The 26,798-nt window shown below is 38.9% G+C and overlaps 1 protein-coding gene across 2 annotated transcripts; it reads left to right on the forward strand.

The window, feature by feature from the left end:
* Positions 1 to 9,608: 9,608 nt before the first annotated feature.
* Positions 9,609 to 24,058, forward strand: trpc4b (transient receptor potential cation channel, subfamily C, member 4b). Of its 2 annotated transcripts, none has more exons than XM_047390739.1 (11): positions 9,609 to 10,315; positions 10,516 to 10,900; positions 12,380 to 12,898; positions 19,530 to 19,881; positions 20,132 to 20,271; positions 20,391 to 20,704; positions 20,812 to 21,007; positions 21,096 to 21,290; positions 21,508 to 21,549; positions 21,648 to 21,737; positions 22,796 to 24,058. In XM_047390739.1, the coding sequence occupies exons 2-11, from the start codon at positions 10,523 to 10,525 to the stop codon at positions 23,156 to 23,158; spliced, it is 2,589 nt and encodes an 862-aa protein (XP_047246695.1). In that variant the 5' UTR covers positions 9,609 to 10,315; positions 10,516 to 10,522; the 3' UTR covers positions 23,159 to 24,058. The 2 variants fall into 2 exon arrangements, with proteins under 2 accessions (XP_047246695.1, XP_047246696.1); XM_047390740.1 differs by having other exon boundaries at positions 19,530 to 19,590.
* The last annotated feature ends 2,740 nt before the right edge of the window (positions 24,059 to 26,798 follow it).

The raw sequence follows: 26,798 nt of genomic DNA on the forward strand, positions 1-26,798 counted from the left end.
AGGATGATAACCTCAACATCCCAGCTTTCATCATTCCCACATGGCCAGGCAATAAGGCTGTCTGCTAGCTTATAAGAGTTTTTTTTTCTTTTTAATCAACCCCAGCACTGGACCAGACAGGGTACCAAGGCATGTTCTGAAGAACTTTCCAGAGCAACTGAAAGACGTCTTCATAGACTTCCTGAATGCCTCCCTCTGAACTTAGTCATACAGAAATCAGATGTTTTCAGCCTTTCCCGTCAATCCGGACCACGCCCCAAAGACTTTGCATCCACAACTATGCCAGACACTGATAATTAGTGTTCAATACAATCCTGCTGCCTTCTGTTGTAGCTGTTGGAGGCAAACTCTTAACAGCTGTGACTAGATCCTGACCTTTTTTAATACCCAGATGCCAGACTGTCAGAACTGGCAGCAATAAAACTAAATCCTTCACAGTGAACAACGGATCAGCCAGAGGGTGTCTATTCAGCCCATTATTGCTCACCTTGCTGACACCAGATCATTCTGCCCTGTTTACATTCACCCACATCATAAAGTTAGCTGAACACACTGCAATTATCAGCACAAAAACATTAGTCATTATGGAAGGGTAGGAGTAGAACAGCTGACATCCTTGACTCGCTTAAAAGAAAAAATGTAGGTGATAAAATATTTTACAAAACGGAGTTCTGTTAACAGCTGACACGTGACTGCCAGAGAAAATGCATCTGTGATCAAAAAAGCCTTATAGTCTTTTTGACATTACAGTAGACAGAATGATCTTTACTGTGATCTCTTAGCTGGAAATTGTTTGGTTTTTGTACCACTGAAAGCATGCTCAATAAATCAATAATTTCCTAGTGTGAAAACAGCAAAGCAAAGTAGAAATGATGAGATAGAAGAGTGAGTAGAGCAATGAAGATCATGGTAGTTGTGATAGACTGCTTTCTATGACTTGGATCTGCAACTATTGCTGCAGGAAACAGAATATTTAAAATAATTCATCTCATTACTGTTAAAGTATGTGCTTTCCACTGCCTTCATTGAGAAAATAAAAGAGTTTGTTTACTCAAGCTCATCACTGTTACAAATTATTTTATTTTTACCCACAGCCTTTAAGACAAATGAATCTGTACACCTGTACTTACTCATTTTGTTGTGACACTACTGAACCTTTTTTTTTTTCATACATTTTCTTGTTAAGAAAATTGCATGCTGCAAAAATTGTTTTTATGTCTTGATCGTTTTAAACAAGTGGTAATTAATTCCTTCCAGTCCTTATGCTTTTTTTTCTTCCCCAAATAACAATAAGTATTGTTGAATAAATGAGAATAAAAATTGGTGTACTCATGAAATGGAGCTGATAATAGCTTCTAATTTAGTGCTTTGAAAAATGTGAGTAACTGCAGCATTTTGACAGAAATGAGTTAAGATGTTTTGTGTCAGATCAAACAATGAACATACAGGTCCTTCTCAAAATATTAGCATATTGTGATAAAGTTCATTATTTTCCATAATGTCATGATGAAAATTTAACATTCATATATTTTAGATTCATTGCACACTAACTGAAATATTTCAGGTCTTTTATTGTCTTAATACGGATGATTTTGGCATACAGCTCATGAAAATCCAAAATTTCTATCTCACAAAATTAGCATATAATTAAAAGGGTCTCTAAACGAGCTATGAACCTAATCATCTGAATCAACGAGTTAACTCTAAACACCTGCAAAAGATTCCTGAGGCCTTTAAAACTCCCAGCCTGGTTCATCACTTAAAACCCCAATCATGGGTAAGACTGCCGACCTGACTGCTGTCCATAAGGCCATTATTGACACCCTCAAGCAAGAGGGTAAGACACAGAAAGAAATTTCTGAACGAATAGGCTGTTCCCAGAGTGCTGTATCAAGGCACCTCAGTGGGAAGTCTGTGGGAAGGAAAAAGTGTGGCAGAAAACGCTGCACAACGAGAAGAGGTGACCGGACCCTGAGGAAGATTGTGGAGAAGGGCCGATTCCAGACCTTGGGGGACCTGCGGAAGCAGTGGACTGAGTCTGGAGTAGAAACATCCAGAGCCACCGTGTACAGGCGTGTGCAGGAAATGGGCTACAGGTGCCGCATTCCCCAGGTCAAGCCACTTTTGAACCAGAAACAGCGGCAGAAGCGCCTGACCTGGGCTACAGAGAAGCAGCACTGGACTGTTGCTCAGTGGTCCAAAGTACATTTTTCGGATGAAAGCAAATTCTGCATGTCATTCGGAAATCAAGGTGCCAGAGTCTGGAGGAAGACTGGGGAGAAGGAAATGCCAAAATGCCAGAAGTCCAGTGTCAAGTACCCACAGTCAGTGATGGTCTGGGGTGCTGTGTCAGCTGCTGGTGTTGGTCCACTGTGTTTTATCAAGGGCAGGGTCAATGCAGCTAGCTATCAGGAGATTTTGGAGCACTTCATGCTTCCATCTGCTGAAAAGCTTTATGGAGATGAAGATTTCATTTTTCAGCACGACCTGGCACCTGCTCACAGTGCCAAAACCACTGGTAAATGGTTTACTGACCATGGTATCACTGTGCTCAATTGGCCTGCCAACTCTCCTGACCTGAACCCCATAGAGAATCTGTGGGATATTGTGAAGAGAACGTTGAGAGAGTTGTTGTGGAATTTTCTTATCAAAGTGGGTAGAAGTTGACTCATAACAAGAGAAAATCCGGACTTTGTCTTTATAAGTTTTATTCAAAGGCATTCAGCATTTGAAGACCCTGACACTGAGGTTAGTCAGTGAAACAGAGCCCCGATCAACATTTACACACAGTATTTATACCAGAACATGACAGTGTTATCTCAACTGCAAAGAGTCTGTGTTTTACGACCCCAGACCCTTCTCGAGTTCAGAGGTGACAAAGTTATCTGGGAAGCCATCTGTCCTTCCCAACACATCATCCTAACTGTGGGTTTTAACCATTATACTTCTGATAATGGCTTTTACAGCTTACTCCCTAACACAGATGTTCACTGGAGTGAGGTAAACCAAAGGTCACACACTTTGGAATGCTTACTGCAAGAATTTCCATTACAGACTCAAGACCCAACACTCTGGATGAGCTAAAGGCCGCTATCGAAGCATCCTGGGCCTCCATAAGACCTCAGCAGTGCCACAGGCTGATTGCCTCCATGCCACGCCGCATTGAAGCAGTCATTTCTGCAAAAGGATTCCCGACCAAGTATTGAGTGCATAACTGTACATGATTATTTGAAGGTTGACATTTTTTGTATTAAAAACCCTTTTCTTTTATTGGTCGGATGAAATATGCTAATTTTGTGAGATAGGAATTTTGGGTTTTCATGAGCTGTATGCCAAAATCATCCGCATTAAGACAATAAAAGACCTGAAATATTTCAGTTAGTGTGCAATGAATCTAAAATATATGAATGTTAAATTTTCATCATTACATTATGGAAAATAATGAACTTTATCACAATATGCTAATATTTTGAGAAGGACCTGTAATAAAAAGTCAGCTGAAGAGATCTGGGACTTATGAAATGATACAAATAGTAATATGCTATAGAGCTCCTTCGAAGAAAAAAACTCACTATCGCTGGTTGTTCTACACTTTTTCAAAGTCAAGACTATATTTTAAAATATTTAAATGGAGTTCACTTTGCAAAACAGTGCTGCTGTCTTTTGTTGCATAATCAATCAACCGATGCAATTGGCTAGGCTACCTATGTCATATCCACAGAGCTGTGTGCAGGTTGGTGTGTGTGTGTCTCTCCTACCTCCTCTCAGGCAGGTGTGTCCTCCAGCTGGAGCTCGTGTCAAATCAAGAGGAGCTTAAAGAGGAGCAGGTTCCCTGAGGCAGCTACCAGATTGTTTTGCTCAGGTTGTCATATTCTTTGGTTGTTGTGGACCAAAATGCAGAGGCAGGCGAGGATACGGCATGGCGAACAGAACGATGATTTATTTAAATCCAAACTCCAGTTAAACAGAAAACAGGTAGGCAGGGTGAAACAGAGAGTATGCAGGAGTCCAGGTCAGACAGAGTACAAGAAACAATTGATGAAGTTGACTAAGGGAAGGTCACGCACCAAACCAGCAAGGAACAAGGAAAACAGACCAACTAATATACCGAGGGAAATGAATGTGGAACAAAAGACAGGTAATCAATAGAACTAAGGACAGGTATGACAAGGCAAGCAGGGAGGCTGAAATACAGCTGAAACTAATACAAAACTAAACCATGGGAGAAGGGACTAATTGACAAACTCAAAGAAACAGATCTAAGAAAACTATAACAACCTAAGATATAAGAACCTGGCAAATAAGAATTAACAAAAGAAACCATAAAGGAAACCCTAACTGCAAAAGTAAACAAACCCAAACAAACACTGACTGAAACTAACTGGGAAGGGAGCAGAGAAAGCAAAGACTAGAATAAATGCAAACCAAAACGTAAACAATAAGTGGAACTAAGTACACTGGCAAACAATAACTACAAGCTAACCTATAGAAGGAACTGAAACAATAAAAACTAACATGGGTAACTAAACTAGAGATAAGGTTGGGAAGAACTACAAACATAAAGAGAAACGAACACTGAGTAATAACTGAAGGGGAACTAATAACAAGAGGAGTATCAGGGAAAATAAACTAATAAACTAGAAAAATGTGGCAAAAACAAATAACCTAACTATAAATAACACAGAGACACTAAACGGGAAACTAAACTAGAAAACCCAAGGAAGCAAGAGAACTGTAATAATAATAATAATAATAATAATAATAATAATAATAATATTAATATTAAGGAGAAAACCGTTCTAAGTAATAAATAAATGAGAAAGTAGGAACTATGAGCGAGGGGAGAGAAGAACTTACTAAAACTAGGAGGCAGGAGAGAGAACAAAACTATCAGGAAACAGAAGGAAATAAACAAACATGTATACTAACCCTAAAGAAATAGAAACACCTAACTGAAGAGTAAACAAACGCAAAACCACAACAAAGTCCAAAATGGCAGATCCCTACACAGATGAGTAGTAATTAAGCTGTCTACTTTGTGCATATTTACGCTCCTCAAGTTCTTCTCAGAAATTTCCATCCCCTTGTTGATGTTCTATTCCTGGACTACAGCAGCCTGCTTCCTCATTCCCTGTGTCTGTTGGGCGAACTCTTCTCAGGACTCCCTCAGTGAATCTCTCTCTGTTTCTCTGGTCGCCCTCCTGGAACATCCCACCTGGATTTCCCATCACACAATTGCCTGTCCACCTTTCAACTGACCTCATCTACTGTGTGGATGTACTCACCTCCTCCTGGAATGCCATCTTCTCCTCCATCAGTAGTATTTATTTTCACTTCATCACAAAATGAATCTAAATCATCTTGGATTTCAGACATTAACCTCTTACCTCTCCTCCTAGTGCTGTCCAGGACCACAGATATTAACCTGGAAGAATCATCTCACTGTACACATTTGCCAATGAACCCTTCAAACTATTACTTGGTGTCTGTGGTTGTTGCCTGCATTAGAGTCTCACCCCTAAACAAACATGACAGAACAATCTGTCCATCGAGACTCTGTGGCATAATTACGGACCAACCTCTACAAATAAGAATTGTTTGTAAAGGGTGTCTTCCTAAAGCTGAACCATCTTACCTATCAGTTTCATGACATTCTAAATAAATTCTAAACTCCAAACTCCAACGTTTCTGTGCTAACCCCAATGCATCTGTTCTCTCTACATCTTCCCCCACTCCAGAACATTTCTCAGGGCAGCTCAGTAGGTGCCAGGGTTTTTTACTCCAGTCCACATTGTTTTATGCCTTTCACCCCGATACATCCTTCCAGTTTATCCTGGAAGTGGATTCCTCAGATTGTGGAGTCGGTGACAACCTTCCAAAAGTCATCAGGCATCCTCGGTAAGCTTTTCGCCTGCAGAAAGGAATAATGACATCAGAGACTGAGATCTTCTGGCTTCTCTGGTGGAGACACTGGTGGGATGGTTATGTTAAACTGTCTCTTGGTGCCTGTGATTGTTGCATGCACTAGAGTTTCACTTCTTAGCAAAAGTGACATCTTTATGTAACAACAGTCCTCAGAATAATCTATACACACAAAAAGCTAGAATAGTGATGGCAAAAAATATATGAACTATGTTTTGAATTACTCCAATCAGTGGCTGCCAGCTTGTATACTTTCGTTTTTGCTGCAAATTTTGCTAACGAATGTAGCTGAACTCTCACTAGATCTGTTTGCTTTGTGAATTGAACAGATTAAAGTGATTTAGAGCCATCTATGAATGTAAATCCATGTCTCATTCTTAGCTTTGTCCTCTCAAACACAGTATTTTCTAAAACACCCAGAAAATACTCCTCAGTGGAGAAAATGCTTTCAGATTATGCAGGCGGTAAGTATTTAATTAGTCATCTGACAGTATTTTTTTCATTATTTAATAATATTCACTACTTTTCCTATAATTCCCTGATCAATTTTAAAGTGCTGCTGCTTCACCATAAAACTGCAATAATAGCAGCAAAATGTATAAGAACAGCACCAGTGCAAAATATAATTCCCAAATTCAGGAAAAATACTAAATAATTGCTGCTCCTGAGGGGAGGGGCAGAGGAGATAAAACAGTAGCCTACTAACCTGTTAATCCTACAACACTGTCTTAAACCAGCTGTTGTATACTGCCTGGATCTGCTGACAGGTGTCAGTTTGACTGCCTGGGATGTCTGAGGACAGTCTGATGCAAGAGATTTAAGATTCAACCATGAAAAACCAGTATTGCAAGATAAAAAATGAGTAATAAAGAAATAATTACTAGAAATATTATATAGTAGTTCCTATCATAATGCATTTCCTGAACTAAATGCAGTAGGGAGGGACTTCATTGCCATATGGTCTATAAACAATTTGTTTCATTTGGTTTTGATTCACATTAAAAATAATAAAATAAAATGTTTGCTTGAAGTGCAAAGACAAAAGATTAAGAAAACAGAACAAAGATTCGTGTGAAGTTCTGAAGTGTACCGACTCAAAAAAATTAGAAATTGTTATAATGAAATTATCTAGTTCTGTGTTCTTCTGGAAGAACTTAGTACACTAAAGGGCAGATTATGTCAAGTCTAACTGAATAATGAAATTTGTTCTAATAACAGTGAATAACTCCTCTCTGTGTGTCAGAGTCCTCACCGTCTCATCTGTGTTAAAACTTGTTTGTTCCTTGTGGATTTTAGAAATCATCACATAATGTATTGCTAGCACTGCTGGATAAGCTTATGTGTAATTAGTACATTTTGCTGTTGTCAGACAGAAACCTTGTGTCTTCAAAAAAGTAAGTTCAGGAAGTGAAAAATAAAACAATTTGCTTCTCTGTGTAAATTTATTCTGTTCAATGAAAGTCAAATGCTTGTTTTGATGTTTTTCACTGGAAAGAGCTACCTTTAAGAAGAAAACAAAACTGAGTAAAAGTGGAAATATAAAGGTTTTTGTCCCAACAGCTACAATTTTTTAAACATATCCCTATTCCCGACACACTGAAAAATGGTAACATTTTTCTCTGTATCTGTTTTGGGAATGTTTTCTAAGATATGTTTTTGGCATTCTAGCACAAAGTGAAGCTAATCTGTTAAGTTTATCAATATTTAGGGATAACCAGGTACTAGTTTTTCCTATCTCTGTATTTTAATAAGAACTCTGCTACTGTAGGAACTGGTAGAGGAAATCTTCCATCCATCCATCTGTCCATCCAATGTCTTATTATTGTGACTAAAAGTTGAAAACTCTTTAGACAAATACTGTTGGAAGAATTTTAACTTGGCTCTTGGAGTAGAACAACTGTCCACCCATTAATGTACGTCCTCCTTATAACTTTAGCATTTTATGAAGTACTACCACCAACTTCAAATCTTTTTGATACAATATTTGTCATCTATCTTGGACTTTGCCGTTCAGGAAAAGCAGCACTATGAGCATGCAGCTGAACACACAACACTAGGCCTAATTGGACTTTCTCTGTACCTACTTCGTCATATACACGTTTTGAGTTCTTCGACAAAATGGGACTAATTATTCGGACACACTGGCCTTTAGAAGAGCTGAAGTCAAAAACCGTGATGTTTTTATGCTGGAATGGAAATCATTTTAAAATCTGCTTGCGGGTTATAGCACTTAGTGTTTTTGACCACAATCACAACCACACACTAAATGAATATTATTCCTGCAATGCCTCTATGAGGACGTGACCCTTGGAAAAAAAAACCAAAAAAAAAAACATGTCATCCTCTTAAGCTCGTGCGTTTTTTGTCTCTTAACTTCAGGAAGTTACAACAGAAGCTTTAAATTTGAGTTTGTTTCGGTAAATGTTTTAAAACCTTTGAGCAAAAAAGAAAAGAAAAAAATAATAATAACAACCATGTTTCCCTTTACCAAAAATAAACAAAACCATGTCAGAAATATGCACTTCTCAGCTCTTCTGAGATAATTGCATTTAGAAAATGACAAATATGTCTAAAATGAGGTCTGCATACACCTAGGTATGCTGATGGTCTCCTGGGATTTTAATAATTTAGCAAGCCAGTTTGTTTTATTGAAACTGCAGAATACAAATTAAACTAAAAACAAAACAAACTAGAAACCTGCAAGCAGCTTTGAAGGCCCTCGCACCCCTCAGCGCAACTCGGGCTGTTGAGCGACCGCATACGATGACACTTCAACACGTTGCCAGTAGGTGGCACTTTGAGCAACATGTCATATGATCTTCGGTCATGCAGAGTTTCGGTCTGGCAAAAAGCATTGAAAATTTGGAGTAAATTGGATCTTCCAGAAGGACGCTGCAGTCGCCTGATTGTTTGTGGGCGGGGCTAAAACAACATCATCAATTGACTGTGTCAAAATGTGCATCATTAAGTCATGATCATGTATATTACATTTGAAGTGGATCCGATGATGTACGAGGGAGATATAACCCTTGAAGTGTCCTAGGGGGCGCTATAGATCCAAATTCCAATGCAATCCAATAGAGGTGTTTGGGGGTTGACAAAGATCAAGCATATTCAGTTTGGAGTGAATCGGACCATGCATGTGTAATTTAGAGCCAAACGTATGGCCATGGCGTGACGTCTGACTTCGCTGCGCCGCCAAGGCCACGCCCTTTTATGAAAAGTTACTGTGCTTCAAACGAAGTTAGACCCACTAGTTATCTGTCTTCTGACACACTTTCAAGTTGATTGGGTCAAGAGGGTCAGAGAGGCACCTTTCCAAGTGAAAAAAGTGACTTCCGGTTCTGAGGGGGCGTGGTTTGATGATGTCAGCATATGACCCCATAGGATTGTCGGGAACCCGAATGTTCTCCTTCATGCCAACTTTGGTGTGATTTGGAATTTTTTTGGGAAAGTTATTGCAATTTTTCACTTTCGGCACGAACGCCAAGTTCGTGGCCCGGCCACGCCCCCTAAACATGGCCAAAAACTCACGATTTTGATAACTTTTAATCCCCCATCCCTTAACTGCATGTTGACCAAATATGAACCCGATAGCTAAAAATCTAGGAGGAGTTCATTAAAGTTCGAGGTGAGTAAAAGTGAAAAACGGGCAAAAATCGGCCTTTGACCCAAAATGGCCGACTTCCTGTGCATTTTAGGGCATACCCCCAAGAGACTTTTTTTCTTGTTTTGAGGTGCTCTAGCATTGTGCCAAATTTCAGATCTGTACGACTTACGGTTCGGGCTATCTCACGTTTGGGGGCGTGGCTACGTGGTTAGGCCACGCCCATTGATGACGACATTAAGGATCAAGAATTTTCGTTGGGGGACAATTTTGGGTAAAAGCGTGTGCATCTAGGGTCTTGGCAAAGTCCCCATATTGCCCCGCAAAGACGCAACGGAAAAAACAAAGAATAATAAGAATTCGAGCGATTACAATAGGCTCTTGCAGTTTTCCTGCACGGGCCTAATAAAACATTCAAAAACGTTATGTCGTACTTGCGAAAACAAAGAGATGAACAGTTCTAGTTTTATTATTCATTGGCCGTAGGTTGTCTATAACAAGAGAGGCAGACTGAAGGGGCGTTGGTGCCCGTTCATTCACTTTCAGCAGCCTAGAGCGGATGTGTCACTTGGATCCACACTGCAGTACTGGACGTGTCAATTTAACAGGAACAATATAGATAATTGGTAACTCGACCGAAGGGTTGGGATGGAGCAGTGGATATTACATGCTACAGGCGATTTGATGAAGGTTTGAATGATGAAAGAAGGACCTGTGAACTTCCTTGTCTGAGAAAAGTATTCCAACGAGATTCATCTACATCATCCACAGAGCAACAGGAGAGGGGTAAAGTTATTTTCTTATCCATCTAATTTCATTTTAGATTAAACAAGAACAAAAAACAAACAAAAAAAACTTTTAGAAGGTTAGTGTTTCAGAGTATGTTTAATGTTAACTGTTGAATATTTACAGGAAACATATTTTAAAGTGTAGATTTTCACGTCCTATTTATGATATTCATGTTTAACTATATTTTCTATCTGTAGATTCAAAATGGCTCAGGTAATTTACAAAAAAACGGACAACGCCACATACAATGATCGACTCCCACTGCGGATTGTGCGGGCTGAGGCTGAGCTCTCTCCCATGGAGAAAGTCTACCTGGGGGCGGTTGAAAGAGGGGACTATGCCAGTGTAAAACAAGCGCTGGATGAGGCTGAGATCTACTTCAGGATCAACATCAACTGCGTCGACCCTCTGGGCCGCACGGCTCTTCTTATTGCCATTGAAAACGAGAACCTGGAGATCATCGAGCTCTTGCTCAGCTATAATATACATGTGGGTGATGCCCTGCTGCACGCCATTCGTAAGGAAGTAGTGGGGGCCGTGGAGCTGCTTCTCAATCACAAGAGGCCACGTGGAGACAAACAGGTAACTGTAAAAAAAAAACATAGTCATGTCAACCTTAAAAACGTTTTTATGTTAAGCTTTTAGTGTTTTCAAAGCTATAAAGTTTTTTTTTTATTCATGTGATTATAGTTTTGTAATTTTAAGACTTTGTTCACCCCTATTTGCTGAATTCCAGTATTCAACAGCTAAAAGAAGAAAAAACCTTTAAGGCAGATTTTCAATTGACTGCGTTTTATTGCGAGCCATTTAAGTTACAGTGGGTGAATTTAGTTATAGATGTACATCTCAATAACGTTGCATTTTAATAAGATAGATAAGAAGATATATTTAACTACATTAAATGTAAAAGCTTTTCTCTTTTTTTGCAGATACAGAGCCTTGGAAAATAATTCATGCCTCTTGAGCTTTTTCCCCTTTTGTCAGGTTGCAATCTTAAACCTCAATGCATTTTATTGGGATTTTAGGTGACAGACCAACACAAAGTTGTGCATAATTGTGAAGTGTAAAGAAAATGTAAAATTAGCCTTCAAAAACATTTTTATGAACAAAAATATAAAAAGTGTAGTGGGCATTTGTATTTATCCCCATGATTGCATACTTTATAGAACCAATGTGTGCTGCAGTTACAGTTGCAAGTCTTTTGGGTTGTTTTATAACCTTATCCTGCTTGAAACGTCTCCGTGACTTAATCCCTAATTTATCTGGGTGTGTTCCTTGGCCTGCATGATGCAGTTTGTTCACTAATGTTCACTAATCTCTGAGGCCCTCACTGTATTTGTAGCTATATGATTTAATTTGTTTATTTATTTAGCTGTATTTATATATGGACATTAAGTTTGTAAAGTGCCTTGGGATGACATGTGTTGTGAATTGGCACAATATAAATAAACTGAATTGAACTGAATTGAACACAGGTCTACTCTATTTCCTATCTAGGTAATTTCTGACAGGAATTTGTTCCCTTGTTATTTAGGGGTATCCGTGGAAAAAAGGCAAAAACATAAATGCACTCCACACTTTTTAGGTTTACATTTTTGAAAAATGTTGTAAACCATGCATCAAAAGGTATATATAAATTTGAAAGGCAATGTAAGTTTCTTTTAGGGATGACAATATTCATTAGATGCCAAGGTGATGCTGCTTTGTGTCCTTCTTTTAAAGATTTTGGAGCAAAAATACAGAATGCAGCTTGCTTTTTTTTTCTAAAAGGTCTTGGCATATTCTGTAAACACAAAAAAGGAAAAAAATCTCATCCTGCTTCCAGCCAAGAACAAATTTTGAGACCATCTTAACCACAAGCCATTAGCTGAGTGCTGGCCGATAGATAAGAATTTTAGTCAAAAGGCATTAATTAGGCCCTTTCACATAGTTTGTTTGGATCCAGTAAGGGGTTTAAAAGCAAAATTCTTCTAAAGCTATCCAAGACAATACTTGTGTTATCTAAATTGGTTTGTTCAGTGTCCACTCATTAGTGTATTTTTCTCTTGGTTCTCTCCTAAGATCCCCCCAATCCTAGTGGAAAGACAGTTTTCAGACTTCACTCCAGACATTACTCCAATCATCCTTGCATCTCAGACTAACAACTATGAGATCATCAAACTGCTTCTTCAGCGAGGTGTTTCCATACCTCAGCCACACGCTGTGCGCTGCAATTGTGTGGACTGCATGTCCAACTCAGATGTGGACAGCCTCCGTCACTCACGCTCCCGTCTTAACATCTACAAGGCCCTCTCCAGCCCGTCTCTCATTGCCCTCTCCAGTGAAGATCCATTCCTAACAGCTTTTCAGCTTAGCTGGGAGCTGAAGGAGCTCAGCACAGTGGAGAATGAGTTCAAGTCAGAGTACGAAGAGTTGTCCCGTATATGCAAACAATTTGCAAAGGACCTTCTGGACCAGACTCGAAGCTCTAAGGAGCTGAATATAATTCTCAACTACCGTGATGACACCAATCCTCTGATGGCTGCGAACACCAATGACCTAGCTCGTTTGAAACTGGCAATCAAATATTCCCAGAAGGAGGTACGTGTTTTTTGTTGATGATAACAAGTATTTGAAATTCTACATCAGTCATTTTACTGTGGTCTCTTCAAGTGAGAGTATAAGTGAACAAAATAAAGGGATTTGGTGTAGTAACCTTAGTGTGCAAGCTCAGAAAGGACAGTATTTACAACTAAAACAGTACAAGCAGAAACTGGCATTGCATGATTTGATCATTGTGGAGTGAAGGATAACAAAAGTGCCAAGATGGGCTGCAAATGGCCAAAGATGGGTGGAGGCCTCCCCTGGGAGTTTAGAACAACATGTAATTGCCAGTCTGGCTCTCAACAATGCATTACAGTAGACCCTTTTAGTCAGCCCCATGATGATGAGATAATTGGGTGTAATGATGGAAGATGTAACGACCATTTCCTTGAAATTCTAACTCATGACATTTTAATGAGGGAGGGATGTTTTATGGTCTTTAAAACCTGCTTTGGAGTTTGCATTCATGTATTTTCTTCAGAGTATTTTCAGATAAAGGTACAAAAAGCAGTGAATGTATAGAAGCATTGAGACAGAGAGTGGTGATAAGAAAAATAAACAAACGCAATCAAACACGAAATACAAACCTGTGAACATTTAGTTGCACATATCCAATCATTCATTTGCTGTACTCTCTGTTACGTTCAGTACAACAGGGCATTTACGCATCTGATTGCATTATGCAAAACCATAGCCCCTTTCAGACAATCATGCAAGTCGATCCAGCAAGATCAAGGGCCTTTGTGTGATTTTTAAAATATGCAGCTGGGATTGTGGAAGCAAATAGTTGTGGCTTATAAAAAGGCCTCATTCGCTGAGCCATGGGCATAAAATGTGTGTCAGGTATTTCCCCTATACACAATATCTGTATGAGCTCTGTGCTACGATCCTCTTGCTGGCTGACTTTGTTCAGTTCTTCTCATCGTTTCACAGTGTCATTACCTTTTTAGGAGAATTAAAGAAGTAACAGCAGTAGGTCAGCTCTGAGTTGATTCCGGTGATTAGCTAGGTATGCATGTAGATTAAAGTGTGTTTTAACACACTCAATAAAGGAGTGGTTCTGCAGGTGGGGACCACAGACCACTTCTCAGTACCTAAGCTTTCTGGCTGATGTCTTGGTCATTTTTGAATGTTGGTGGTGCTTTCACTCTCATGGTAGCATGAGACGGACTCTACAACCCACACAAGTGGCTCAGGTAGTGCAGCTCATCCAAGATGGCACATCAATGCAAGCTGTAGAAAGAAGGTTTCCTGTGTCTGTCAGCGTAGTGTCCAGAGCCTGCAGGCGCTACCAGAAGACAGGCCAGTACACCAGGAGATGTGGAGGAGGCCATAGGAGGGCAACAACCCAGCAGCATGTCCACTACCTCCACCTTTGTGCAAGGAGGAACAGGAGTAGCACTGCCAGAGCCCTGCAAAATGACCTCCAGCAGGCCACAAATGTGCATGTGTCTGCACAAACAGTTATAAACTGACTCCATAAGGATGGTATGAGGGCCCGACAAATACAAATGGGGGTTGTGCTCACTGCCCAACACCGTACAGGACGCTGGGCATTTGCCAGAGAACACCAGGATTGGCAAATTCTCCACTGGCGCCCTGTGCTCTTCACAGATGAAAGCAGGTTCACACTGAGCACATGTGACAGACGTGACAGAGTCTGGAGACATTGTGGAGAGCGATCTGCTGCCTGCAACATCCTTCAGCATGACTGGTTTGGCAGTGGGTCAGTAATGGTGTTGGGTGGCATTTCTTTGGAGGGCTGCATGGCCCTCCATGTGCTCGCCAGATGTAGCCTGACTCCCATAAGGTACCGAGATGAGATCCTCAGACCCCTTGTAAGACCAGATGCTGGTGTGGTTGGCCCTGGGTTCCTTTTAATGCAGGACAATGCTAGACCTCATGTGGCTGGAGTGTGTCAGCAGTTCCTGCAAGATGAAGACATTGAAGCTATGGACTGGCCCACCCGTTCCCCAGACCTGAATCCGATTGAGCACATCTGGGTCATCACGTCTCGCTCCATCCACCAACGTCACGTTGCACCACAGACTGTCCAGGAGTTGCCAGATGCTTTAGTCCAGGTCTGGGAGGAGATCCCTCAGGAGACCATCTGTCGTCTCATCAGGAGTATGCCCAGGCGTTGTGGGGAGGTCATACAGGCACATGGAGGCCACACACAATACTGAGCCTCATTTTGACTTGTTTTAAGGACATTACATCAAAGTTGGATCAGCCTGTAGTGTGTTTTTCCACTTTAATTTTGTGTGTGACTCCAAATCCAGGCCTCCATTGGTTAATACATTTGATTTCCATTGATGATTTTTGTGTGATTTTGTTGTCAGCACATTCAACTTTGTACAGAACAAAGTATTCAATGAGAATATTTCATTCATTCAGATCTAGGATGTGTTATTTGAGTGTTCCCTTTATTTTTTTGAGCAGTGTATACTCACTACAAGGGCCATAAAGGGGCCAGGACCAGTTCTACAGGGGCACTGGTCCCTGTCTAGAACCGCCCATGCACACATGACTTAATATCAGCCATTATAAACACCCTTTTAAAAAGCTGAAGTTTTGGTTGTTTCCTGTACTGGGGAACTTGTAAATGTGTAAACAAAATGTCAATTGGGATAGTTGCCATGTTCTTAGAGAAATATATCTGGGCAGGTTTACAGCTTTTTCTAAACACGGATTTCTTAGTGACGGGGACCATTTACATGTGAAAATCTGAAAAGCCAGTTGCCAGTCTCTAAGGAATTAATGCCTCAGGAATGTTATATCATGCAATAAGAGGAAACACATAAGATATAGCCCCATTTGGGATGTTTATATTAGATGTTCATGAAATATGACTGGTTTGAAATGGCTGCTTGTTTGGAATCACATACCCAGAAATATTGCTTATCAACTTGTGCTGTTTGGTGAACAAAGAGAGCACAAAGTCTTGTGAGGGAAGGTCATTGGAGGAGTGATATTTTCAACAATTTTAATTGTGAAACTAATTATTTAATGATGAGTTAAAATAGAAAATGGATTGAATAGATGAGTTAAGGTTATATGAGTCTAAACTTTGAATATATTTTTTTGTCTCTCAATATTAACATTAGTCAAGTCATTTTTATGTTGGCTCTGGAACACAATCTTTTGCAGCTCTACTTTGTTTTATTGTAATCTGGACTGCTGCAAATAAAACCTTCATTCATGATGCCACAGATTTTATAATCCTTAAAACCCGAAGAAGGGAAATATTTGCAAAGAATATTGTTTCACAAAGTTGAAAAATTACAAAGATGCTTTCATTCCTTGAAACATTATGTCAAACAGACCTTTGTCGCTCAACTTTAAATTACATTTTTCGTCCATTCATGTAATTTTCCTTAAAATTTCATAAAAACATTCGAAAAATATCTTATTCAGAGCTGCTATTCTATCACCCTGAATTCCATGCTTTATACTACACAGGCTTAATGGGATCCATTTGTATATAACTTTGTTAAAATGAAATTAACATTTATCACTGTCTGCAAGTGTTCATCAAACGTTTATGTCAAATCTCAGAGGACAGGAGGATTAGTGTAGGAAAAACGGACTTGAGACTCAGTTCTGCAGTGTGTGCCTTAAAAACAATATAGGCTTTCTATCCAATTCCTGTTTGCCATGCAGCAACAATGCAGTGTTGCTACATTTCTTAAACTGAGCTGGTCATTAGAATATTAAACAGCATAGGCTATTTATAGTCTTTCTTTTTTTAAATTATTCATTAGTAAGCACCCTCACCCTGTGGGGTCCATGACCATTCTGTGACTGGCTTGTGGGAAATTTGGAATACATTTCAATGTGAAGGGGAATCATGATGCTGCTATGTTGTAGGTGCTCACCAAATACAGGTCCTTCTAAAAAAATTAGCATATTGTGATAAAGTTCATTATTTTCTATAATGTAATGATGAAAATTTAATATTCATATATTTTAGATTCATTGCACATTAACTGAAATATTTCAGGTCCTTTATTGTCTTAATACGGATGATTTTGGCATACAGCTCATGAAAACCCAAAATTCCTATCTCACAAAATTAGCATATTTCATCCGACCAATAAAAGAAAAGTGTTTTTAATACAAAAAACGTCAACCTTCAAATAATCATGTACAGTTATGCACTCAATACTTGGTCGGGAATCCTTTTGCAGAAATGACTGCTTCAATGCAGCGTGGCATGGAGGCAATCAGCCTGTGGCACTGCTGAGGTCTTATGGAGGCCCAGGATGCTTCGATAGCAGCCTTTAGCTCATCCAGAGTGTTGGGTCTTGAGTCTCTCAACGTTCTCTTCACAATATCCCACAGATTCTCTATGGGGTTCAGGTCAGGAGAGTTGGCAGGCCAATTGAGCACAGTGATACCATGGTCAGTAAACCATTTACCAGTGGTTTTGGCACTGTGAGCAGGTGCCAGGTCGTGCTGAAAAATGAAATCTTCATCTTCATAAAGCTTTTCAGCAGATGGAAGCATGAAGTGCTCCAAAATCTCCTGATAGCTAGCTGCATTGACCCTGCCCTTGATAAAACACAGTTGACCAACACCAGCAGCTGACACGGCACCCCAGACCATCACTGACTGTGGGTACTTGACACTGGACTTCTGGCATTTTGGCATTTCCTTCTCCCCAGTCTTCCTCCAGACTCTGGCACCTTGATTTCCGAATGACATGCAGAATTTGCTTTCATCCGAAAAAAGTACTTTGGACCACTGAGCAACAGTCCAGTGCTGCTTCTCTGTAGCCCAGGTCTGGGGAATGCGGCACCTGTAGCCCATTTCCTGCACACGCCTGTGCACGGTGGCTCTGGATGTTTCTACTCCAGACTCAGTCCACTGCTTCCGCAGGTCCCCCAAGGTCTGGAATCGGCCCTTCTCCACAATCTTCCTCAGGGTCCGGTCACCTCTTCTCGTTGTGCAGCGTTTTCTGCCACACTTTTTCCTTCCCACAGACTTCCCACTGAGGTGCCTTGATACAGCACTCTGGGAACAGCCTATTCGTTCAGAAATTTCTTTCTGTGTCTTACCCTCTTGCTTGAGGGTGTCAATAGTGGCCTTCTGGACAACAGTCAGGTCGGCAGTCTTACCCATGATTGGGGTTTTGAGTGATGAACCAGGCTGGGAGTTTTAAAGGCCTCAGGAATCTTTTGCAGGTGTTTAGAGTTAACTCGTTGATTCAGATGATTAGGTTCATAGCTCATTTAGAGACCCTTTTAATGATATGCTAATTTTGTGAGATAGGAATTTTGGGTTTTCATGAGCTGTATGCCAAAATCATCCGTATTAAGACAATAAAAGACCTGAAATATTTCAGTTAGTGTGCAATGAATCTAAAATATATGAATGTTAAATTTTCATCATGACATTATGGAAAATAATGAACTTTATCACAATATGCTAATTTTTGAGAAGGACCTGTACATAGCTTTTTTTTTTGCTTCTTACATCTTGACAGTAATTTGGGGATATTCCTATAATCAGTTTATGGGAGGTTTCTGCACCTCAACCATCACTTTCAGCCTTCCTGTTGACAATGAAATGCCACCATTAATTCCATTAGTTTATTAATGCATAACAAATCAGGGTTTTAGCGGCGAGCCCTGTTCACCACTTAGCCTGCCATCCTGCCCTTTAATCTTAACCCATCACAGTTACTATAAGTACTTTTCTAGTACTTATAGTATAATGGGCTGCACAGTGGCGCAGTTGGTAGCACTGTTGCCTTGCAGCTAGAAGGTTCTGGGTTCGACTGAGTCTTTCTGTATGGAGTTTGTATGTTCTCCCCGTGCATGCGTGGGTTCTCTCCGGCCGCTCCGGCTTCCTCCCACAGTCCAAAAACATTACTGTTAATTGGTGTCTCTAAATTGCCCTTAGTCGTGAATGAGTGTGTGGGTGGTTGTTTGTCTTGTGTGTGTCTGTGTTGCTCTGCGATGGACTGGCGACCTGTCAAGGGCATACCCCACCTCCCGCCGATTGACTGCTGGAGATGGGCACCAGCTTCCCCGCGACCCTCTATGGAACAAGCGGAAGAAAATGACTGACTGACTGACAATAGTATAATCTGTAGACACTTGCTCCTCCCCCTTGTCTCTAATAATGATGCTGGGACTTTATCTTTGACATATCTTGCATTGAAACCTTTCTATAGTTTCCCAGCAATCAGCATAGCTGAGACTGGTCACGAGTTGGTTAGGTGTGTGCTCTTCTCCCTACCTGGGAGCCCTACTCCAATGGGCAGCCAGAACTCATGTCCTTTATCACATGAATTGGTGAGCCAACTGTGCTCCCACCATTTTATGTTCTGTTAAGGGGCAGTGCAGTTTCAATCCAGTGGAAATGTGGCCTAAAATTGGATCATATTTTCCTAAAAGAGTTTTCTTCCATCTATAAATAATAACTGTGGTACATTTACAAGCAAGAAGAAAGATAGATACATCTCCCAAGCCAGTGCAGGACAATGGGTGGACACTTACAGTTTTATTAGAGTATGAATTATATACTTGTTATTTTCCAAATGTTGTTGAAATAAAGAACAAAGCAGATTTTAATTGAAGTGTAAATCTTTTTTCTTTCTTTGTACCTCTCTTTTCCTCAGTTTGTTGCCCAGCCCAACTGCCAGCAGCTTCTTGCATCTCGGTGGTATGATGAATTCCCAGGTTGGAGGAGGCGTCACTGGGCAGTGAAGCTTGTCACCTGTGTCTTTATTGGCCTCCTCTTTCCATTGTTTTCTATCTTCTACTTGATAACTCCAAAGAGTCGCTATGGCCAGTTCATCCGTAAACCTTTTATTAAGTTCATCTGCCACACTTCTTCCTACTTGACTTTTCTCCTCCTGCTCTTCTTGGCCTCACAGCATATTGACTCTAGTGACCCAGACTGTCGGGCAGCCAACTTTCAGGGCCCAGCACCCACCACTGTGGAATGGATGATCCTGCCTTGGGTGATTGGTAACAATACATGCAGCCTGTTGTTCATCATTTGCATGTGTTGTTGTACATATGTAATCTGTAATCAGTAAAATGTTTTTGAAAAGTGTAACTTTAGTTCTTTCTGTAAAAATATATAATAACACGTGTAGCAAAAAACTATTGCATATTAGTATTTTTTTAAAGCTACGTGTTATACCAGGTAGCCATATCTAGGGAGCCATAATGTTGCAACCCCAGATTAGCCCTGTTATTTGTTCATCTCTCCAAGGTTTCATATGGGCTGAGATCAAACAAATGTGGGATAGTGGTTTAAAGGACTACATGGATGATTGGTGGAATATAATGGACTTCATTATGAACTCCTTGTATCTTGCCACCATTTCTCTAAAAATTGTTGCATACACAAAGGTAATTCATACCAACATCTTTAAGTCTATATGAATTTAAGTAGAGTCTTTTACATCAACTACACACTAACAGATTATACAAACAGATTATTGCTAATAAACTTGTGCTTTTTTAAACAGCACAGAGGATACAAGCCAAGAGACAGCTGGGAAATGTTGCACCCCACGTTGATAGCAGAGGCATTATTTGCCATTGCTAACATCTTCAGCTCCCTACGTCTGATCAATCTTTTCACTGCCAACTCACACTTGGGTCCTTTACAGATTTCACTGGGCCGGATGCTTCTGGACATCCTCAAATTTCTGTTCATCTACTGTCTCGTCCTTTTGGCTTTTGCCAATGGCCTTAATCAGCTCTATTATTATTATGCAACGGATGGTGTAAAGGACTGCAAAGGTATTCGCTGTCAACCTCAAAATAATGCCTTTTCAACGTAAGTCAATTGATCATTTACCAGTGATATTTTCATATTTCTAACATCAATTAAAACTATTTTTCAACATACATATTGAAGTGATTGTTTGTGGTTCACTTCTTCAGGTTGTTTGAAACACTGCAGTCATTATTCTGGTCTGTGTTTGGCCTCATTGCTCTCCATGTGACCAATGTAGAAGCAAACCATACATTCACCAAATTTGTGGGCACTACCATGTTTGGCACCTACAATATCATCTCCCTGGTAGTGCTTCTGAACATGCTAATTGCAATGATGAACAACTCCTACCAGCTTATTGCTGTGAGTCCTACAGATGATTCATCAATTTTCTTTAATAGTTGTAACATTAGCTTATTTACTAAAAGTTCAATCATTTTCTTTTTTTCAGGATCATGCAGACATAGAATGGAAATTTGCACGAACAAAATTATGGATGAGCTATTTTGAAGAAGGCGGGACTTTACCATCTCCATTCAATATAATACCAAGTCCAAAATCAGTATATTATCTACTTAAGTGGATAAAAACAAATTTGTTCAAGAAAACAAGCAAACAATCATTTGACACATTTGAAACTTTGGGGGTAAGTATTTTCCAGACATTTGCTCTGATCCATCTAATCCTCAGTACTCCTCCATTAGTTTTTGGTGCTTCAAATCTTAGCTCCAAAAACAATTCATAAAACTATATTAATATGCATTATAGAAGCTCCATTTTTGAAAGGGCATGTGAAGAAAAACTGTTCTCATACCATAGTAAACAGGGATAATGTGTTACGTTGGCTTATCCTTTAATCACAGATGCGGGCAGCAGAAAATGTCAGATTAAATCATGAATATCAGGTTTGTTGTCAAAGAAGTACTATTACATTTTATTTTTGAGTTTACTAAGATATAATGAAATAATAGGTATGTGTCTAAAATATCGTTTGCAATTTTAGAATGTTTTGAAGTGCCTTGTAAAGCGGTATGTTGCTGCAATGATCAGAGATGCCAAAACCGAAGAAGGATTGACAGAGGAAAACTTCAAGGTATGTATGAATGTAATTTTAACTTTAATTATCTTAAAGTAAGTACAGCTCTAAATTCTTACAATAGCATTTATTGCCATACATGCAACTGCATTTAGAACACATTTCATTCCAAATCAAAACAGAAAAATATCACTTCAGGAGAGAGAGGAGACAGCACTAAACATTTTTTGGTATAAGCTAAAAAAATGTTTAAAGATTTTCTTTCCTCTGACTCACTACACTAATGTTTAGTCTTATAGCTGTTGATTTTAATAACTGCTTCACATCTGTGTTGCATGGAGTCGACCAACTTACTACATCCCACAATTCCTCAGAATTTGCCTCAGAAGCACCGTTTTTATGAGTTCACCCTTAGATGTTTTCTGTTAAAGTCCAAAATAGGATTGGCCCCTCTATAATGTTCATTTTGTTGGTCTGGAACCAAGTCACCGCTTGTTTACTGATGTGTTTGGAGTTGTTGCCTTGTTGACACACACATTTCAAGGGAATTTCCTCTTCAAAAAAACATAATTTTTTTTCTCATGTATTTGAACTGATCCATGATCCATGGTATGCACAATGCATTTTTTTATGTTTCCACTCTCAAAGCAATTATTTAATGAAAGTATGCTGTTCTGCTGAGCTATGTCTAGAATGAACCATTTTACTTTGATTTCCTGGCAGGAATCCTCTATTACCAGCATTTACAACATTTGCCTCCTTCATCCTTAAATAATGAGCAACTGATTGTCACTTTTGTTTTCACAGAATTAATTTCATGGTGGAACTTCACATTGTCATTGCCATGTTGAACATGTCCCTTTCAGTTGATTCAGTTACACATTATTGGCAGCATGCATGCCATGACAGCCAAACTGTCATGATGTTAGCAATTTGTTGGTTTTTGTATGACCCTGCCACATTTGTGGTTTAATTATTGCCATGTTTGCCATACAAAACATGATTGATCTAGTTAATTAATAGCTATATTAATATAACTTTATATAAATGGAATATATATATATTAGTATAACATTTGCTGCTCTTTTTCCCCTTTTTTTTATTTAAATCAATAGGAGCTTAAGCAAGATATCTCCAGCTTCCGCTATGAAGTTTTGGGAATGATGAAAACTAAACCTCACTGTGGGGGAACAAGTCCTGTTGCAAGTACAACGTTGGCATACCCTGGAAATTCCTTCAAATATTGTCGTAAATCTGCTGCAAATGAGCGTCAAAATAAGTCACGCATGTTGGATGCAAAGTCCCCCACCGTCCTCCAAAGTAAAGCTGCCAACACTACCAACTCTTCATGCTCAAATGATCAAAGCAATTTTTCTGTTATTGTATGGAGTTCGGAAAAGTGTGAGAGCGAAATATCAAAAGAGCAGTCAAACCCTGAGTGCTCTGAGACAGAACCAAATCTCTTTTCTAAAATGTGATGAAACAAACTCCTTGTCTGGGGCATGTGGTGGACAAAACAAAGACCAACCTTAAAGTGGGAAAGTAGAGGTGGAAGTCTTACAGAAAGTGAACACAAACATTCAGGAAATAGAGTTTTCTTGTGCCGTCCCTTCCAAGGAAGTGATAAATGGTCCAAAAAAAGTAAAAAAAATCTGGAAGAAAGTGAAATACAGCAAAAGAAAACAGTGGGTCAAATCTTAAAACATGTAATCATTATTTACCTAATCTTAATATTTTAAAGAAGCTAGTGACAGTCAACTACTGCAGTAGATAAACTCTGAATTTAAAAATTATACAATGTTGCATTCTATAAGTCATGTAAAGGCCCAATAGTTTTTATTTATTTGTTTATTTTTTGTCTTTATGAGCAACAAGATTGCTCACTTAATGCTCAGGGAATTGAAGTGTAAACAGATTTGTTATTCAGCTCTTACCTTAAGCAACTCACACAAAACAGTTTAAATATCTGTCTGCCTTTCTTACACTCCTCCACTGACCTATCCTCTCACTGTGACCTATAAAATACTCTCTTTATCTAGAAAAATAGTATTACACCTGACATGTTATTTTGGATTCAATTAATTATGCAAGAATATCTGAATAATCTACATAGTTGACAGTAAGCATATAAACCCCAGATGTATCCACTATCAAAGCTAATTTGATGTTTAATTTAGTCATTAGCTTCTAAAATTGTTAAGGTATGTACAAATTTTGAGATTTGTTTCAGGATGTACTTTTTAAACGTCTGCTATGTTATCAGCGTTTTATATTTTGCAGCCTAACGTGCTTATAAAATGTATTTCATTGCTTTGACAACTTTTACTACTCATGAGATATATTAAAAATACTTGCTAATAAAATAAATTCAAATGTTATGATCTCATTATTTGACTTTATTTACATAAATGTGTGGTGGAAATCAACAGTGGAGAAGAGTTTGTTTTCAAACAGTTTACCATATTTTGTATTGGAACATAAGTGAACTTTTTTAATTTGACTTATTTAACCTTGTACTTACTGGCCAAGATAAATCATATAAGAATTGTTTTGCTATCAGAGTTCAGATCCCAGATTAATATGTTCATGGGACCCAATTACTTTGGCCTAAGAGAAGAAGCATTCAGGAATAAAGTCATTCTGATGCATGATTTAATCCAGTATAAATATTTAGTTGTGCAGTAACTTTGCCATCAGCTACTGTACATTGGTATTACAATGGAGCTATGTGAACAATGGACCTACAGACACCAGCTTTGTCATGTCTACTTGGAACTTGGAATATGTCTACTTTATTCATCCTTGGAACTAAAAGAAAAAAAAAAAATATCAAAGCTTAGACGTCTGGAAACAGCAAATTTCTGTATAATCAGTTGTAATTCATTATTGTAATCATGCAAAGGGCTCTTCTAAATGTACTTATGTGTTGTCAATAAAGCTTTGTTTTATTTAGTGTTGTCATTCAGACTTAGGCATCAAGTCCCGTCGGTGCTATATATGAAGATATGTGTAAAAGTGGCATCACTTCATCATAACCTCAGTCATAATTAAAACTCAGAAATAAAGAAATAGCTTATGATGAATGACGGACTGGGGGGATGCTTTTAACTTGTAATTAAAAGATATAACACAGATATAGTATTATGTCAGAATGCAATAGTAGGCCTTCATTTACTAGTACTTAATATCCATTATACAGATGTCACATGTGTTTTTTGTTTTGTTATGTTTATTTAAGTGCCATGACAGAATATTAGTAGATTAAGGTACTATCAAAAGCAGTCTACACCAAAACCAATGCAAAAGTGACTGGTAATAATTAACATACACCCGGTTGAAGACCGACCTTCAACCAGAAATTGGTTTTAGGTTTCTGGTGCTACAGCAACAATTCAGTTGGAGTATATTGCAAGGCCAATGGTATATAATGCTTATGACAAGTCATTTGTGTCTTCCATCCATCCATTTTCTATACCCAGTTCTTCCAAACTGGGAGCTGGCGCCTATCTCTAGCAGTCTACGGGCAAGGTACTACGGGTAGTCTACGGGACCTAGACAGGTCGCCAGGCCATCACAGGACAACACACAGGACAAATATCCACGCACACACCCATTCACACCTGAGGGCAATTTAGAGAGACCAATTAACATAACAGTCATGTTTTTGGACTGTGGGAAGAAGCCGGAGTACCCAGAGAGAACCTACATATGCACGCATTACCATAGTGAGTGTTACATTTTTTGCTGTATTTTGTTTGTTTCACATTTAAAGATGTTATTCAATCATTTAATAACGGTAAACTTACTTGAATTTACGGCCAACATTAAAACAAATAAGTTCTCATTTTGTTTTATTTAATTATTTTTAGATTCCAGTTTCTTTATTAAATTCCATGGTTCCTAAATAATCTGAAAAAGCATTTAATTATATTTCCTTGGTGCATAAAAGCATGGTAAATCAGAATACCTCACTTTATTTGGTGTACCTTGTTAGTACCTAGTTGAAACCCCTTTGATTTTAGATCTACCTTAAATCTTTGTAGCTTCTATTCAAAAAGGTTTCGAAAACATTCCTTGGAGATTTTGGTCCATATTGACATGGTAGCTTCACGCAGTGGCTGCACATTTTTAAGCTGCCCATTCATGATGCGAATCTTCCATTCCACAAATGCTGAAGATCCTTTATTGAACTCTGGAGACTTTGGAGGCAGTTGTTCTACAGTGAACTAATTTGTATGAACAAGAAATCAGATTTGGGTGTTTTTAGCTTTATGACATGTTGCATTATACTGCTGAAGGTAACCAACATATGATGGGTACACTGTGGTCATAAAGAGATGGATATGGTCAGCAACAATGCTCTGGTAATCTGTGGCATTTAAGCAATGCTTAGTTCATACTAGGGGGGCCCAAAGTGTTTTTTAATGAGTGTTTTTTTTCAGCCAATGTTGCCTGTCTATCATCAGCCCTTCTGGCATTAACAACCATGCCACGTTAAATGTAACTTAAACCCACCTTTTTCCTCATTCTAATGCCCAATTTAAACTTCTGCAATTTGTCTTCACCAAATCTTGATGAGTGAATGCATTAAGTTCCTGCTATGCTCCTGGATGATTTGGTATTTGAGTTACCAAATAATTCAACAGATGTTCCTACGAGAGTGGCTGGTGAGTGTATAATGAAAGACATGAGTGCAATGGTACTGAAGTTTAGTTATTGCCAAACTGTATTTGCATCTACAAAAAAACTCGACTACTTCATAGGTTGATGTTGGAAGAAAGCTTCGGTGTGAAACAAAAGTAAGTTCCTGTTACCAATAAACACAGGTTTAGTCTCCATAGGCTCATTGTGTTTTATTTGTTGTTGCTGTTCTTATTTCCACTCATTTTCACTTTAATGAAACTCTCTTTCAAGATCTGAAGAGATGAAACCTCAATTGGGATCAAAACATACTCTTGTGGCTGATACAATGTTTACGTCTGTGTCAGCCAGAGCATGAAAATTACTGATTTAGACAACGAATGTTCCAAACCCAAGTACAAATACCACTCTATATTTAATTATTAGTGGTAAGTTCATAAGTACCATTATTTCTTTATACAAACAAGTTGGTTTGTT

Source organism: Girardinichthys multiradiatus, chromosome 18 (genome assembly GCF_021462225.1).
Source record: "Girardinichthys multiradiatus isolate DD_20200921_A chromosome 18, DD_fGirMul_XY1, whole genome shotgun sequence".
NCBI lineage: Eukaryota > Metazoa > Chordata > Actinopteri > Cyprinodontiformes > Goodeidae > Girardinichthys > Girardinichthys multiradiatus.